The sequence below is a fragment of the Lepidochelys kempii genome, chromosome 1 (genome assembly GCF_965140285.1).
Source record: "Lepidochelys kempii isolate rLepKem1 chromosome 1, rLepKem1.hap1, whole genome shotgun sequence".
Lineage (NCBI taxonomy): Eukaryota > Metazoa > Chordata > Testudines > Cheloniidae > Lepidochelys > Lepidochelys kempii.
Window position 1 is genome coordinate 62,815,887 of NC_136380.1, and position 16,574 is coordinate 62,832,460.

At 39.3% G+C, this 16,574-nt stretch overlaps 1 protein-coding gene across 4 annotated transcripts in view; it reads left to right on the plus strand.

The window, feature by feature from the left end:
- EPSTI1 (epithelial stromal interaction 1) overlaps window positions 1–14,395 on the plus strand; it is an 81,188-nt gene extending 66,793 nt beyond the window's left edge. For 3 of the 4 annotated variants that reach the window (XM_073345481.1, XM_073345463.1, XM_073345500.1), the window contains 3 exons: window positions 3,856–3,961; window positions 11,656–11,699; window positions 13,859–14,395. In XM_073345481.1, coding sequence (XP_073201582.1) covers window positions 3,856–3,961; window positions 11,656–11,676 — 127 coding nt within the window. In that variant the 3' untranslated portion in view covers window positions 11,677–11,699; window positions 13,859–14,395. Of the gene's footprint in view, window positions 1–1,060; window positions 1,150–3,855; window positions 3,962–11,655; window positions 11,700–13,858 lie in introns of those variants that run through there. The other variant, XM_073345473.2, reaches the window with a different exon arrangement.
- Window positions 14,396–16,574: the final 2,179 nt, after the last annotated feature.

A 16,574-nucleotide genomic window follows, 5' to 3' on the forward strand; every position in this document is an offset into this window, starting at 1 on the left:
CAAATTAGTTGAAACAATAGTAAAGAATAAAATTGTCCTACATATAGAAGAACATAAATTGTTGGGCAAAAGTCAACATGGTTTCTGTAAAGGGAAATCATGTCTTACTAATCTATTAGAGTTCTTTGAAGGGGTCAAAAACATGTGGACAAGGGGGAACCAGTAGACATAGTGTATTTAGATTTCCAGAAAGCCTTTGACAAGGTCCTTCACCAAAGGCTCTTATGTAAATTAAGTTGTCATGGGATAAGAAAGAAGATCCTTTCATGGATTGAGAACTGGTTAAAAGACAGGGAACAAAGGGTAGGAATAAATGGTAAATTTTCAGAATGGAGAGGAGTAACTAGTGTTCCCAAAGGGTCAGTCTTAGGACCAATCCTATTCAACTTATTTATAAATGATCTGGAGGAAGGGGTAAACCAGTGAGGTGGCAAAGTTTGCAGACGATACTAAACTGCTCAAGATAGTTAAGACCAAAGCAGACTGTGAAGAACTTCAAAAAGATCTCACAAAACGAAGTGATTGGGCAACAAAATGACAAATGAAATTTTAATGTGGATAAATGTAAAGTAATGCACATTGGAAAAATAACCCCAACTATACAGACAATATGATGGGGGGGCTAATTTATCTACAACTAATCAGGAAAGAGATCTTGGAGTCATCATGGATAGTTCTCTGAAGACATCCATGCAATGTGCAGCGGCAGTCAAAAAAGCAAACAGGATGTTAGGAATCATTAAAAAAGGGATAGAGAATAAGAGGGAGAATATCTTATTGCCCTTATATAAATCTATGGTACGCCCACATCTTGAATACTGCATACAGATGTGGTCCCCTTATCTCAAAAAAGATATACTGGCATTAGAAAAGGTTCAGAAAAGGGCAACTAAAATGATTAGGGATTTGGAACGGGTCCCATATAAGGAGAGATTAAAGAAGCTAGGACTTTTCAGCTTTGAAAAAAGGAGACCTAGTGGGGGATATGATAGAGGTATATAAAATCATGAGTGGTGTGGACGAAGTGAATAAGGAAAAGTTATTTACTTTTATTTACCAGTCAGCCTCACCTCAGTCCCCGGAAAAATCATGGAGCAGGTCCTTAAAGAATCAGTGCTGAAGCACTTACATGAGAGGAAAGTGATCAGGAACAGTCAGCATGGATTCACCAAGGGAAGGTCATGCCTGACTAATCTAATCGCCTTCTATGATGAGATTACTGGTTCTGTGGATGAAGGGAAAGCAGTGGATGTATTGTTTCTTGACTTTAGCAAACCTTTTGACACGGTCTCCCACAGTATTCTCGTCAGCAAGTTAAAGAAGTATGGGCTGGATGAATGGACTATAAGGTGGGTAGAAAGCTGGCTAGATTGTCAGGTTCAACGGGTAGTGATCAATGGCTCCATGTCTAGTTGGCAGCCGGTGTCAAGTGGAGTGCCTGAGGGGTCGGTCCTGGGGCCGGTTTTGTTCAATATCTTCATAAATGATCTGGAGGATGGTGTGGATTGCACTCTCAGCAAATTTGCGGATGATACTAAACTAGGAGGAGTGGTAGATACACTGGAGGGCAGGGATAGGATACAGAGGGACCTAGACAAATTGGAGGATTGGGCCAAAAGAAATCTGATGAGGTTCAATAAGGATAAGTGCAGGGTCCTGCACTTAGGACGGAAGAACCCAATGCACCGCTACAGACTAGGGACCGAATGGCTAGGCAGCAGTTCTGCGGAAAAGGACCTAGGGGTGACAGTGGACGAGAAGCTGGATATGAGTCAGCAGTGTGCCATTTTTGCCAAGAAGGCCAATGGCATTTTGGGATGTATAAGTAGGGGCTTTGCCAGCAGATCGAGAGATGTGACTGTTCCCCTCTATTTGACATTGGTGAGGCTTCATCTGGAGGTTTTGAAGGCTAGAACTATAACAGGGTTTAAAAGAGAACTAGATAAATTCATGGAGGTTAGGTCCATTAATGGCTATTAGCCAGGATGCGTAAGGCATGGTGTCCCCTAGCCTGTTTGTCAGAGGGTGGAGATGGATGGCAGGAGAGAGATCACTTGATCATTTCCTGTTAGGTTCACTCCCTCTGGGGCATCTGGCATAGGCCACTGTCGGCAGACAGGATACTGGGCTGGATGGATCTTTGGTCTGACCCAGTATGGCCATTCTTATGACTGGTGAAGTGTGTACATTTTCAAATATATTGATTTCAATTACGACACGGAATACAAAGTGTACAGTGCTCACTTTATATTTATTTTTTATTACAAATACTTGCACTGTAAAAGTGATAGAAATTGTATTTTTAATTCACTTCATACAAGTACTGTAGTGCAATCTCTTTATTATGAAAGTGCAAGTTATAAATTTACCTTTTTGTTACAGAACTGCACTCAAAACCAAAACAATGCAAAACTTTAGAACCTACAAGCCCACTTGGTCCTACTTCTTGTTCAGCCAATCACTAAGAGAAACAAGTTTGTTTACATTTACACGAGATAATGCTGCCCACTTCTTAATTACAATGTCACTTGAAAGTGAGAACAGGCGTTCAGATGACACTGTTGTAGCCGGCATCGCAAGACATTTACGTGTCAGATGCGCTAAAGATTCATATGTCCCTTCGTGCTTCTACCACCATTCCAGAGGACATGCATCCATGCTGATGACGCTCGTTAAAAGAACGCGTTAACTAAATTTGTGACTGAACTTGGGGAAGAATTGTACATCTGCTCGGTTTTACCTGCATTCTGCCATATATTTCATGTTATAGCAGTCTCGGCCGATGACCCAGCACACGTTGTTCATTTTAAGAACACTTTCACAGCTGATTTGACAAAATGCAAAGGTACCAATGTGAAATTTCTAAAGATAGATACGTCCCTTGACCCAAGATTTAAGAATCTGAAGTGCCTTCCAAAATCTGAGAGGGATTAGGTGTGGAACATGCTTTCAGAAGTCTGAAAAGAGCAACGCTCTGATGTGGAAACTACAGAACCCGAACCACCAAAAAAGTAAATCAACCTTCTGCTGGTGGCATCTGACCAGATGATGAAAATGAACATGCATCGGACTGCACTGCTTGGACCATTATCGAGCAGAACCCGTCATCAGTATGGACGCATGTCCTCTGAAATGGTGCTAGAAGCACGAAGGGACATATGAATCTTTAGCGCATCTGACATGTAAATATCTTGCGATGCTGGCTACAACAGTGCCATGAGAACACGTGTTCTCATTTTCAGGTGACATTGTGAACAAGAAGTGGGCAGCTTTATCTTCTGCAAATGTAAACAAACTTGTTCGTCTGAGCGATTGCCTGAAAAGGAAGTAGGACTGATTGGACTTGTAGTTTCTAAAGTTTTACATTGAACTTACAAATGTAGAATTATGTATAAAATAAAACAACTTTCATCACAAAGAGATTGCACTGCAGTACTTGTATGAAGTGAAATGAAAAGTACAATTTCTTTTTATTATTTTTACAGTGCAAGTATTTGTAATCAAAAATAATATAAAGTGAGCACTGTACACTTTGTATTCTGTGTTGTAACTGAAATCGATATATTTGAAAATGTAGAAAAACATCCAAAATATTTAATAAAATTTCAATTGGTATTCTATTGTTTAACAGTGTGATTGTGATTAATTTGTTTAATTGCGATTAATTTTTTTAGTTAATCACATGAGTTAACTGCAATTAATTGGCAGTCCTAGTTTTAACTAAGCAAAGGGGTTCACAGATGACTTTTAAGCACCAAAAGTCATTCACAGAATTTATATAATATTGAATTTCAAAGTCTGTCAACCTCTTAACAAGCTGCTATTATTAATGTTCATTTCCCCCTTGTTTTTAAGGGTAAATAATGCTTTTCTGGATAGACTACAAAGCAAAAGTCAACCAAGCGGCATTCACCAATCTGGACATTTTGAAAATATGGATCGTTTTGGTGGTGACAGCTGGGTGAGTAGCAAAAGCATCTTTCAAAATCCTACAGTTTAAATCAATAAAGTTTTTTTGTTTTGTTTTTAATGTAGCTGTCTACTCCCCAGATATTATTCTTTTAGTGTTCTGTTTAGTCTGATGGGCAGTCTGCCAGGATGATTACTATAAGTTCTACAATAGCTTTTGAGAAAAAAATCCTGATATAAGCAGTCTTATCAAAATAAAAAATGACAGCTGCCTTTACTGCAGAACTAGATTGCCTTGAATGCAAGACTTTTTCACTGCTTCCCTAAGTTTAGAACAAAAATAAATGAAGGTTTAAAGAGATTTTCAAAAGACTCTAAATGAAAGATGTTTGGAAATGTTGTAAACATTTTTAATACATTCTTGAAGGGAAAAAATAGCACATCAAAGATACAGCTGTTCATTTTTCCCCATAAAATTGTGACAAGAAAGACAGTGTATCCAATTTAAAATATGAAACCTTCTGCTTGGCTTCTTTGAAGAAAAAAATCATGGAATTTTGCTGTAATCCATTAAATATTCAATATTAGGTACCAAACTGTATTCACGCATTAATAAAAAATGAATGTGACTACAGTTCTGCATAATGGTATCACTGAGTGGTCCAAAAATATTTGTACTAGTCCCTTATATTTAAATGAACCACAGCAGAAATTGCCCATTAAGGGCCAGTGCAATTGTTAAAAGGATAATTTGCTGAAAAGGAAATCCTGCAAAGGGATTAAACATTGCAGAAAGGCACATAGGGTTAAGTGAACTGGCAAATGTAGCGAAAACCGATGCTAGCTTAAATGATAAATAGCAACTTTGAGTAACCATGGTGATTGTCTTCTGATGTCTGTTTCCAGCACATATAGCCCAATCCTACAGACTTGAATACATGTTTAACATTTATACATGTGAGCAATCCTGGTTAACCATGGATAGAAGTCTTTGCAATATAAGGGCCATCCCCACTGAAACTATCCATGTCACAGTTGTGCTAAGAAATCCCAAGCCAACTGAGCCCACCAACGACATAGAAAGAGACAGATGTTTAGCTCTTTGGGGAGGGTCTCAGGAGGTAAGATTGACAAAGGGTGGAGAGAGGAAGTATTACAACCCCCACTTTGCAGATGGGGGAACAGAGGCACAGACTAAATGTATATTTCAAGATGCTACAGGAAACCTGTGGCCAAGCAAGGACCTGAACCCAGGTCTTCTGACTTCTAGTCCAGGGTCCTAACTACAAGAACGTCTGTCTGCCCAATTGCTGAAAATTTTGACAATGACTTCAGTGGGAGTAGAACTTTGCCATCAGAGCCAATCCACCATAATGTAGTACCCTACACAATACATGCTTCTGTTACAAAACATAAGTAGTTTGAATCTACGTATAGATCACTTCATATTCTATTATGGCTGTATGCAGCAATCTGTGCTATTGTGTTTATCCTTGCTTCTTTTTATAAGAATCAGCTAAACAAAGCCACAATACTGTAGCTCACAAAAGCTTATGCTCAAATAAATGTGTTAGTCTCTAAGGTGCCACAGGTCCTCCTTTTTCTTTTTGCGGATACAGACTAACACGGCTGCTACTCTGAAACCTTACTACTTTAGAGGCCATCATGTAAATAAAACCCCAAGCTACAATAGCCTGCCTTCTACTGTCTAAAAATGACAAAGAATGGCTTTCTGTTTCCAACTAGAAATTAGAGAGAAGAGAAGAGCAAATAAAACAAGGATGAGTAAAAAATGCAATGATGCATCATGGGAAGGAATTTAAAGTGACCACTTAAAAAAAAATCAGCAGGGAGGGGAGCCCGGAATCCTACAAGCACAAATCAGGATTGGGAGAGGACTCCACTTGCAGGATTGAAACTTTAGACTCTGATCTTACAAAGACTTAAATATGTGCTTAAATTTAAGCATATATGAGTTGTCCCATTAAAGCCAATTGCATTACTACATAAAGTGCATACAGTCAAGCACATGCAAAAATCTTTTCAGGATCAGGGTCTGAGATTGTAAACTCCTCCATTGGAGGGTTTGGATCCTGCTATCCATTTTTGAAGAGAATGGAGTACATAGTCTGCACTCCAGTATTAAAGGGTGACCACTTTATTTTAAAGGTTATTTGGTACAGAGTTTGATGTGATGTGGGGAGGCAAAGCAGCAATGAAACAAATTGGGTCAAATCATGGTTTATGCAAATCTCTAGAACTCAAAATTGGTTTAAATTAAGTATAGAGAAAAAAATCTTCAGTGACTCCTCCAGAAGGAGGGAGCTGTCAAATGTTCCATGATATTCTACCATCAAATTGAAGGGACAGATGGGATGATTTCCTGAATCTGGGAGTTCATCCCTTTTCTGGATACAGCTACCTGCCAGTAATGTAGTTCTCAGCATAGTTCTGGAGAGCAAATACTTGCTTTCGGAACAGATCAGATTCCATGAAGTAGCAGATAGATAGATAGATAGATAAAAACACTAAAATCCCTGTCAAAGGATACCCCCATCTAAGGTTTTCATCCACCATAATCCACTTATCTTCAAATGATCTAAATTGAACATTTTGTTATGCCAACCATATACTCAGTTTAATACATTCTTGAAGGGAAAAAATAGCACATCAAAGATACAGCTGTTCATTTTTCCCCATAAAATTGTGACAAGAAAGACACAGGGTATCCAATTTAAAATATGAAACCTTCTGCTTGGCTTCTTTGAAGAAAAAAATCATGGAATCATGGAAACTCAGTGCACTTTTAAAGAACAAAGTATAAATCTTTCCAGCAAAATGCAGCTTCGTATCAGCTCGTTGACCAAGTGCTTTTACCTCCTTTCTTGGTTGTGGGAGACAAATGTTGTGGATTTTTTAAAAATGTAAAACAAATTAATACCCCACTGCTCTCTGCAAGCTGATGCTCCCTTGGGATGTAGGGTTCATCACAGGCTAAAAGGGAAGATCTTGAAGAAGGCTCCAGTTAATACATTGACAACCATTGTAAACCATTCTTTTTGGAAAACAGCAACAGCTGTCAGCTCAGTATGATTTATAATTTCACAAAGTATTAAAGCCCAAGGTTTAAATTGCGTACAAATTATCTCAACTATTTTGGCACTAATAATTGATCTAAATGGTATACCTGGCTTAATTCAAATACAGTTTTCTTCTTTTTTTATGAAAATAACAACTTCAAATATTTTGCACGTCTTTATATGCAGTTCAGCTGAATTTTTACCCATACTTAAAGAACTGAGGGATTTATAGAGGCCAAGTATTAATACATTGCAAGTACCTTAATGGAGCTCTTATTTTTGTGTGAAAATCAAGGGCCCTCCATGGGCCTTTCCTTTATCCCATTCATAGAGCGATAACACATGGTAAACTGCTGAAATCTATGTAGTCTTCTTTAACAAAATATAAGCTGTCATGTTAAAACCTTACAGAGCTATGGTAAACTTGGGACCTAGAAAGCAACTTGGGTTATATTACTATCTCATTTCATGTCTCCATTACACTGTGTCATGCATAAGAATGAGGAATGCTTTTTGGATGCTGACTCTGCTCCTTTTGGTGAAGCACAATTAAGTATGAATTCTTATAGGGAGCGGAAAGCTAATACACTGAAGGCATAGGTGCACTGAGATAATAGACCACATTCTGTACTGCTCCAATATGTAGAACAAGAATCTACTGGAAAAGCAACTGTCTCTAAATGAATGAGACTGACAATGTCAGTGTAATTTTGTAGCATGTTGTATTGGAATGATTCTTCTGGAGTCTTATTGTGTGCTGTTTTCTCCTGCTAATTTTTCAAGGGATGCAACATGCCATAAAGCTTATTGTTGCATATAGTCCTGGTTAAGGAATGTAGAGTCACCTGACAAATCTGTGGTCCAATATTGAACAGCCTAATCACATGTGTAAAGCTACATTTACACTGGCATTTTTATTGCACATGTTACACTCATGAACATTATTGTTTCACCCTTGTTGGAAAACCAAACCAATTTTGCTTTCCTACCAAGGGGAGATTGGAGACCGGATACTGGACTGGCAGGACTAGGAGTCCAATCCAGTATGGAAATTCGTATGTTGAAAAAAATTGGTTACTGCTAATGGTTTTGCCTGGCTGGTATTCATTAGTTGGGGCACAATTTAGTTAATTAAGATGTGTTTTTAATGTTGAACCCTTTAGGAAGAACTATGAAAGAAATGGATGTTTAAAACCACTTTTACAGCAGAAACAGAGGTATAGATAGGGGGCTTATTGAGTGCATCCTGAGTGGTTGCAGCTGAGTTTAATGATTATTTATCTGAAGAGCTGATCAAATAGCATATGCAAATATGTGCTATCTGATCTGAGGTAAAAAAAATTAACTTGAATGTTATTTTCAAAGGGAAAAGTTGGCGCTCCTGTGTCATGCTGTCTGGAGTGGTTCAAGGGCATGAGTACCACCTTCAGGGTAGACTGTTTAAGCAGGGCACACACCCAGAATTGGTTGAAGAGTTCTGTACTTAGATTTCAACAACTAAGCCTCAAGTGTTAACTCCTTGGGCACTACAACTGCCTTAACATGGAGCCATAGATCATTCCCTTGGGTACTCCAATCTATCTTGCCACTCAAGCAAGCTTGCCTTGTTGATAGATGGTCACTTACACCAAAAATCACAACAGTATTCTGGCTACTCCCAATTCCAAAGGACTGGTCACTTATCCCAGGTCAATTGCACTTTAGCTCTTACAGGAAAGATAACACTTGTAGCCAATCCTATAATAAAATAATGAAAGATTTATTAAATAAGAAAAAGTGAGTTATTTACAAGGTTAAAGCAAGTAACCACACACACACACACAGTTATAGTCTTTGATTCCAAAAGGCAATAGAAGCTGCTGTAATATGCAAGCTTTGTGTCCACTAGGGCCAGCCCAGACTAGGACCAGCCCAGCTGCTGGGGATCCCTTGCTTATGCTTAGAAATCTTTCACGCTCCAATGTCAAGCAGCATAGAGACCCAGTTTCTTCTTGTCAAGAATTTTTATTCACTTCCTCTCAGACTGAGTTCAAGATGATGGGATAAATTCATGCATAGGTCTCCTCTTCATGTGGGGTTGGGTATAGGAATACAATTAACAAAGTCTTTGTCCTTTGTTTCACAATGGCTCATCTGGTTGCAAAGGATCTCCTGGGCAAGATCTAATACCTTCGGTAGGAAGCCAGCATTTTATATTAGGTCATGCATCTTTCCTCTTTGAGTTACAGTTATAGAGGTTGTCAAGGTTCCTTCCCCACTCTGAACTCTAGGGTACAGATGTGGGGACCTGCATGAAAAACCCCCTAAGCTTATTTTTACCAGCTTAGGTTAAAAGTTCCCCAAGGTACGAACTATTTTACCTTTTGTCCCTGGACTTTATTGCTGCCACCACCAAGCATCTAACAAATTAATATAACCAGGAAAGAGCCCATTTGGAAACGTCTTTCCCCACAAAATCCCCCCAAGCCCGACACCCCCTTTCCTGGGGAAAGCTTGATAAAAATCCTCACCAGTTTGCATAGGTGAACACAGACCCAAACTCTTGGATCTTAAGAACAATGAAAAAGCAATCAGGTTCTTAAAAGAAGAATTTTAATAGAAGAAAAAGTAAAAGAATCACCTCTGTAAAATCAGGATGGTAAATACCTTACAGGGTAATCAGATTCAAAACTTTAGAGAATCCCTCTAGGCTAAACCTTAAGTTACAAAAAGACACAAAAACAGGAATATACATCACTAACATTGATCATTGTTAGTGATCAATGGCTCCATGTCTAGTTGGCAGCCGGTATCAAGTGGAGTGCCCCAAGGGTCGGTCCTGGGGCCGGTTTTGTTCAATATCTTCATAAATGATCTGGAGGATGGTGTGGATTGCACTCTCAGCAAATTTGTGGATGATACTAAACTGGGAGGAGTGGTAGATACGCTGGAGGGGAGGGATAGGATACAGAAGGACCTAGACAAATTGGAGGATTGGGCCAAAAGAAATCTGATGAGGTTCAATAAGGATAAGTGCAGGGTCCTGCACTTAGGATGGAAGAATCCAATGCACCGCTACAGACTAGGGACCGAATGGCTAGGCAGCAGTTCTGCAGAAAAGGACCTAGGGGTGACAGTGGACGAGAAGCTGGATATGAGTCAGCAGTGTGCCCTTGTTGCCAAGAAGGCCAATGGCATTTTGGGATGTATAAGTAGGGGCATAGCGAGCAGATCGAGGGACGTGATTGTTCCCCTCTATTCAACATTGGTGAGGCCTCATCTGGAGTACTGTGTCCAGTTTTGGGCCCCACACTACAAGAAGGATGTGGATAAATTGGAGAGAGTCCAGCGAAGGGCAACAAAAATGATCAGTCTGGAAAACATGACTTATGAGGAGAGGCTGAGGGAGCTGGGATTGTTTAGTCTGCAGAAGAGAAGAATGAGGGGGGATTTGATAGCTGCTTTCAACTACCTGAAAGGGGGTTCCAAAGAGGATGGCTCTAGACTGTTCTCAATGGTAGCAGATGACCGAACGAGGAGTAATGGTCTCAAGTTGCAGTGGGGGAGGTTTAGATTGGCTATTAGGAAAAACTTTTTCACTAAGAGGGTGGTGAAACACTGGAATGCGTTACCTAGGGAGGTGGTAGAATCTCTTCCTTAGAGGTTTTTAAGGTCAGGCTTGACAAAGCCCTGGCTGGGATGATTTAACTGGGAATTGGTCCTGCTTCAAGCAGGGGGTTGGACTAGATGACCTTCAGGGGTCCCTTCCAACCCTGATATTCTATGATTGATCCCATTCAGCACAACTTCTTTTATCGGCCATTTAAACAAAACAGAATCTAACACATATCTAACTAGATTGCTTACTGACTTTTTACAGGAGTTCTGACCTGCATTCCTGCTTTGGTCCCGGCAAAAACAACACACAGACAGAGAGAACCCTTTGTTCCCCCCCCCTCCAGCTTTGAAAGTATCTTGTCTCCTCATTGGTCATTTTGGTCAGGTGCCAGGGAGGTTGTCTTAGCTTCTTAACCCTTTACTGGTGAAAGGGTTTTTCCCCTGGCCAGGAGGGATTTAAAGGTGTTTACCCTTCCCTTTAAATTTATGACAGAGGCTTACAATGCAAGCACTCAATATAACTTTATAACGTGGAGTACAGATTTTATAAATGAGATTATTGCATGCATCATCCTACAAGCATTTCATAAAATCTAAGCATTGAACACATTTTTATAACTCCAATACCTGTTTTAACAATACCAACACACAGGTGAGCCAGACTAGTTTCTAGCTATGCATTTTGTCAGTGTTCAGTTAAGGCCTTGGGGCCTTTGCATGAGCTGGCCCCAGGACTGTCAGCATCACATCAAGAAAAAACACTTTTGAAGTGCAACATTGTAGTGGTGAGAGTTCCAGATATCTCAAACATTCAGAACAATACCTATGTTGACCTCATTTAGTGAACCCATGCAGAAAATATTTTGTCTCGTGGGTAAATACATCCTTCTATTCATATTAAAGAGTCAATATTTGCTTAATATTTTTACTGTAATTTTATTACCCAATCTCATATGTGCCTTTGAAATTTTCTCCCTAATTATATATTTAACAATACTTCCTTTAGTAAATATTTCTGTGCATATGTATTTATACTGTATTAACACAGGTACCTTTCCTTCTTGTCTAGCGCTCAAGGTATTTTGAGTAAAAGAATAATACAAGCAAAAAAAGGTAAGAATAATAAACTATATTAGTTGACTTCAAGTGTTATGCAGATGTCAGTTAATTATCTTTTAAACTGGAAACTAAATTATTACCACTTGTAATTAAATGTCACAACAAGAGGTGATTTGTGTTAAACATGTAAATGATTGTTAACTTTAGTCTACACAGTTACATAATATAGCTATGATTTATATTATATATAAAACAAAGACACATACAATTCAGCTATAGCCATGTGATCTCATTCTCATAGTGGAGTTGTACATGTATAATTGAGGGCCAAATCCGATCTATACAACCCCACTGAAGTATATGAGACCAGCTGGCTGTAACCGACTGCAGAACTTGTATCATTGTGTTATGTATACTACTTCAACCCAAGGTAAGCTGCACCACTGCAAGTAAGAGTTTAAATTGGAGCATCACATCTACACTAGCATCAGTATAGCTACATCAGTGCAACTACACCATTGACCAATATAGACCAGTTCTCACTTCGGAAAACCTGTCTTCTGTTACACAGTCATGGACATTGGCCAGGGTAGGTTTCTGAGAACATGGGGTGGTGGAGTACCATAAATGAAATGCTAGCTGTGCATCTAATGTATGCTACCTATTCTTCCATTTATGGATAAAGTTTCTAAAATGTTGTGGCCCTAATCCTCCTTCCACATACACAAGTGTAAATTAAAAGGGACACCACAGAAGTCAGTGGAGTTCACTTTCTTAAAACTGGTGGAGGTGATGTGGGAATCAGGCCCTTTGTTTTAAAGTGGAATTTTCTTCTTTATTGTGTCTACATTTATCTTCTCTTCATCTCAGTCTATTGCTTTTTCCCCCTGCCTGTACAAATTGCCACACTCCGTTCTGCAAATCCTTAAATCTGTAAAGTGTTAGTCTCTATTATACCTCTCTCTGTGATACTGTTTGAAGGATGCAACATAGAAATAAACTGCCGTATTTTAGAAAGGAAAGGATTTTCTTTAGATTTTCTTCCCTGCTAATTCACAATCCCCAAGGAAGAGAATTGAAAGCTTAGCAGAACTAGGACTCCTGGAATCTTAAAATATGAGGTCTGGGGTGTCTGATGCCCCAGTATTGATGTCTTTCATAGCTCTGGCCTTGGAATAGGGCTCAGAATATCATCTCTTCAAGTGATAGAATGTGTGTGGAGAGACTTAAAAAAACCAACCCTGTTTTGTTTGAAATTCTGTGGGATTACTTTGTTTTTAAATGTTCCCTTTCATTGCCCTGTGTCCCCTATGGGACAAAACCTCCTAGTGGTTCTTTATATTTTTTCATTAATTTAAACAGTTATCTTTGGAATGATTTTTTTTTTTAACATGGATGTATTCTGAAGAGTGCTCTATATTATCTTTTAATGAATTCCAGCTCAAGTCTGCTCAGCTGACAAGGCGCGCGCGTGTGTGTGTGTGTGTGTCTCTGTCAGGGGTGGCGAGGCAGGCAAATGCCAGCTCAGCAAGCATAACCTGGAATCTGAAAGCTAACCTGGGTTCTTTGTGGTTCACACATTGCCACGTCTACCCTTTTGGCCAATTCTATCGCTGATACATGAGCCACTCTAAAATAGACTCCCTCTGTTGTATTGGCTCTGCGTTGGCTAAGAGGAGTAAATTGCAGTAAAACCTTGCTCAAGTTGAAGTAGGCATATATGGCGGTAAATGGACACCTGCAGTATGTCTATGGAAGAAAGTTCCATTTTACCGTCACTTTTCAGATAACAATACTTAAGGGTTTTTTTTTTAAAAAAAACCCTTATGTAGCTAAATGAGCTGAGTTAATTGTAACTCTCTCTTTTTTTTCACAATCCCTACAATATCTGGTATATAATGTACATCACCATGATCCTGTCATACTCTCTTGTAAGGCTTATTTTACTGTTGATCTGAGATCACGTCCCAGACTGCTACATTAATATATTGTTCAAAGAGCTATTAATGTGTCTGCAGATAACTAGAACATTTTGTAAGTCAAATTTATAATAAGATAAAAAAATGAAATCCTTTTAAATTACAAAATAAAACATGTCAGAGGCAAAGGGAAACACTGGTTTCCAATGGACTCAATCCTGTAGCTGTATGATTTGTTTTTTATTTTTGTTTTGCTGCGTAAGATGACTTGTATTCTGTTTTCCCTTGTTACAGGATGTTTGTGGAATATGTACTTTTATCTGGCCTTGACCGACTGACCTTGAAAAAGCTCTAGGGATGCTTTTTTTTCATAATGTTATCTTGTTGAGCCACACTGTGATTTCACCCTGACTTCAACTTCACACCCACTTCAGTGAGCAATCTTCAGTGACCGGTTTCTTTCTGTCATTGTTCACGCATCTTTGAAGCAGTTGATTATCAAAGTCATATTTAATCTTTAATGACAGTGAAAGGTTTCATTATATTTTTTTCGTAATTTATTTTTCAGCATGCTTATAGCTTCCATGACTATGGAACCTGCAGGAATAACCTGCTCTCTCCTCTAGAATTAGCCAAAAAATCTGACCGCTTGCAGAGGCTTGTGGTGGGGGAAAGGAGAGGGGCATTGTGTTCATTTTTACTAGGTGCTTATCTGCTGAGGTTCAAAGAAAAAAAATTGAAATACTACTGTGTGCACTAAACTGAATATTTTACTTTTTAAATGTTTTTAAACGAGTATAAAATGTATGATAATAAAACTTTTGAAAAATATTTTCAATGTGATTTTAATTTATGGGGAGTTTTCTGTGCTATAATACACTGACTTTTCACTGTGCTTTTTTTTTTGCTTCAATTTTCTCTAACTTCAGTGGGAAAAAATTGCATGTTAGAAGTTAATGAAGCAATCCAACTTCTTTCTTTCTTTCTCCCTCCCATTCTAATGGAACTGACCTGTTGTAATATCACTATTTCGGTAAGGCACGACGTGCTAATGCTTTCCACAAAGTCCGAGGCACAAGCTAAATCTCTGCCTAATGTAAAATAGATGCTTACAGTGCCTGGTAGGTAAACCATGCAGATACGAAATATTCCACATTTAAAGGTGTGTGTCTTATGTAATGGTGAAGGTTTCCCAAACAGTTTTCTCAGTGCATAATATGCCATGATATTTTGCATCCCCATTATAATATGGAATGTATATAAGAGATCATAAGCTTCAGCCACAGCTTTATTCCAAAGCTTGGATGCACCAACATTTTTTGCCCTGCAGGATTCTCTTTGCAATGCCCATAATTAAGTCTGTTTCAGAGAATCACTCACCATCTCATATACTACTAGATTGGAGTTAATTGTACACCCCGACCTAACCTTAGCGTGACTCAGCGTAAATACCTCTGCATCTCTATGCAGGGATTAAGCATCTGACATCAAAGAGATTCAGCAAAAGAGCTCTGCATCTCCGTAAAATGACTCTGTAATGCAAGCATTCATCACTGTACTCTGAGTGCTTCTATAAGGAAGAGCTCCGCTCTCCACCTTCTTTTTATAGTGGTCAGATCCTGGCACTTGGTTGTCATATGATATGTGATAAAGTGGTGGTGATTTAGGAAATGCCTGTGTTAGCTCTTGCATTATACTCTCTACATGGTGAGTCTCACACTCAGCCTGGATTATTAGTAGGGTAGTGAGACCCTTCACTAGGAATGTCCTGCCTCTCAACCCCATGAATTCATACCTCATGTGCCAGCTGAAGTGTTCCTGCTGAGCGTGACTGATGTGGCAGGGTGTGCAGAAAGAGGCATTCTGAAGGTAATTAGACAGTGATCCCTGTCTAAATCCAAATCCAACTTAGTTAGGCGACTGTGTCCCTTCATCCTAAGTGGAAAGGATGTGTCTATAGTTACTGTTGCTATTTTTACATCCCGGAACAGTGCTGAGTCCAATAGGACTGTGCACCATCTTGACCACCAGAAGGTGGATCTGCTCAGTGGTGAAAGAGGCACTTGTTCTTCAAAGTACTTCCCTTTCTCAATCTCGTTCATTTTGAAAGTATTCTGAAACCGATAACTGATTTCTGCACTACCTTTCCAGAATCATTACTGTGCACATCTAAATCGTCCCACTTATTTCTTTCCTTTCTGATTATATGTAATATAAAAGTTACAAAATAAATGGTGTATACAAACAGAGGGCCAGTCTGTCACTTAAAAGTCATGGCCTGCAACGGACATGATGAGAAGGGGCCATAATGCAGCAAAATCACCTGAAGGAATTCTTGCTATCTCAGCTACAGCTTCTTCCTGAGCTCGTCCTGCAGTGACAAACTAGATCTTATTTTCAAAGGGCTGTATTGTGCACACTACCTTTACCGGGTATATAACTAGCTGTGGTGATGGCATTACCAAGGAGCAATGTCTGAAGTCTCCTACAGTGTTGTGCCTGGCTATGCAGGAATACAAGATGTGGGGAAAATGCCTTGTGCCTGTCTTTTCACAGATGCACAGTTGAGCTGAAACTCCAACCCTTCATTTCAAGATCATGGGTCCCTTGTATATGACACCCAGGTTTTTCTGTAATGTAATATCTTATCTTATACGAATGCCATGCTGTCTCCGTTGTGCTGGCTGCCACTTCCTGCAGCTCCCATTATCTGAGAACAGCGTACCGCGTCCACTGGGAGCCGTGGAGGGCCGTACCTGCAGACAGTCAACATCAGAAAAATGTCTCACGGCCTGCAATCAGATTACCCTGATGGCCCGCAGGTTGCCCACCACTGGCCTAAAGGCACTCAAAAGCTCTTGGGTGATTTCTCTCTGCTTTTGACCAATGAAAAACATTCTGACAAGACAGACCTACCAGCTTCTGGAGCTCCCAGAAAAACTGGTTCATAGATTTTTAACTCTAGAATGAACCATTATGAGCAACTAGTCTGACTTCCTATATAACATGG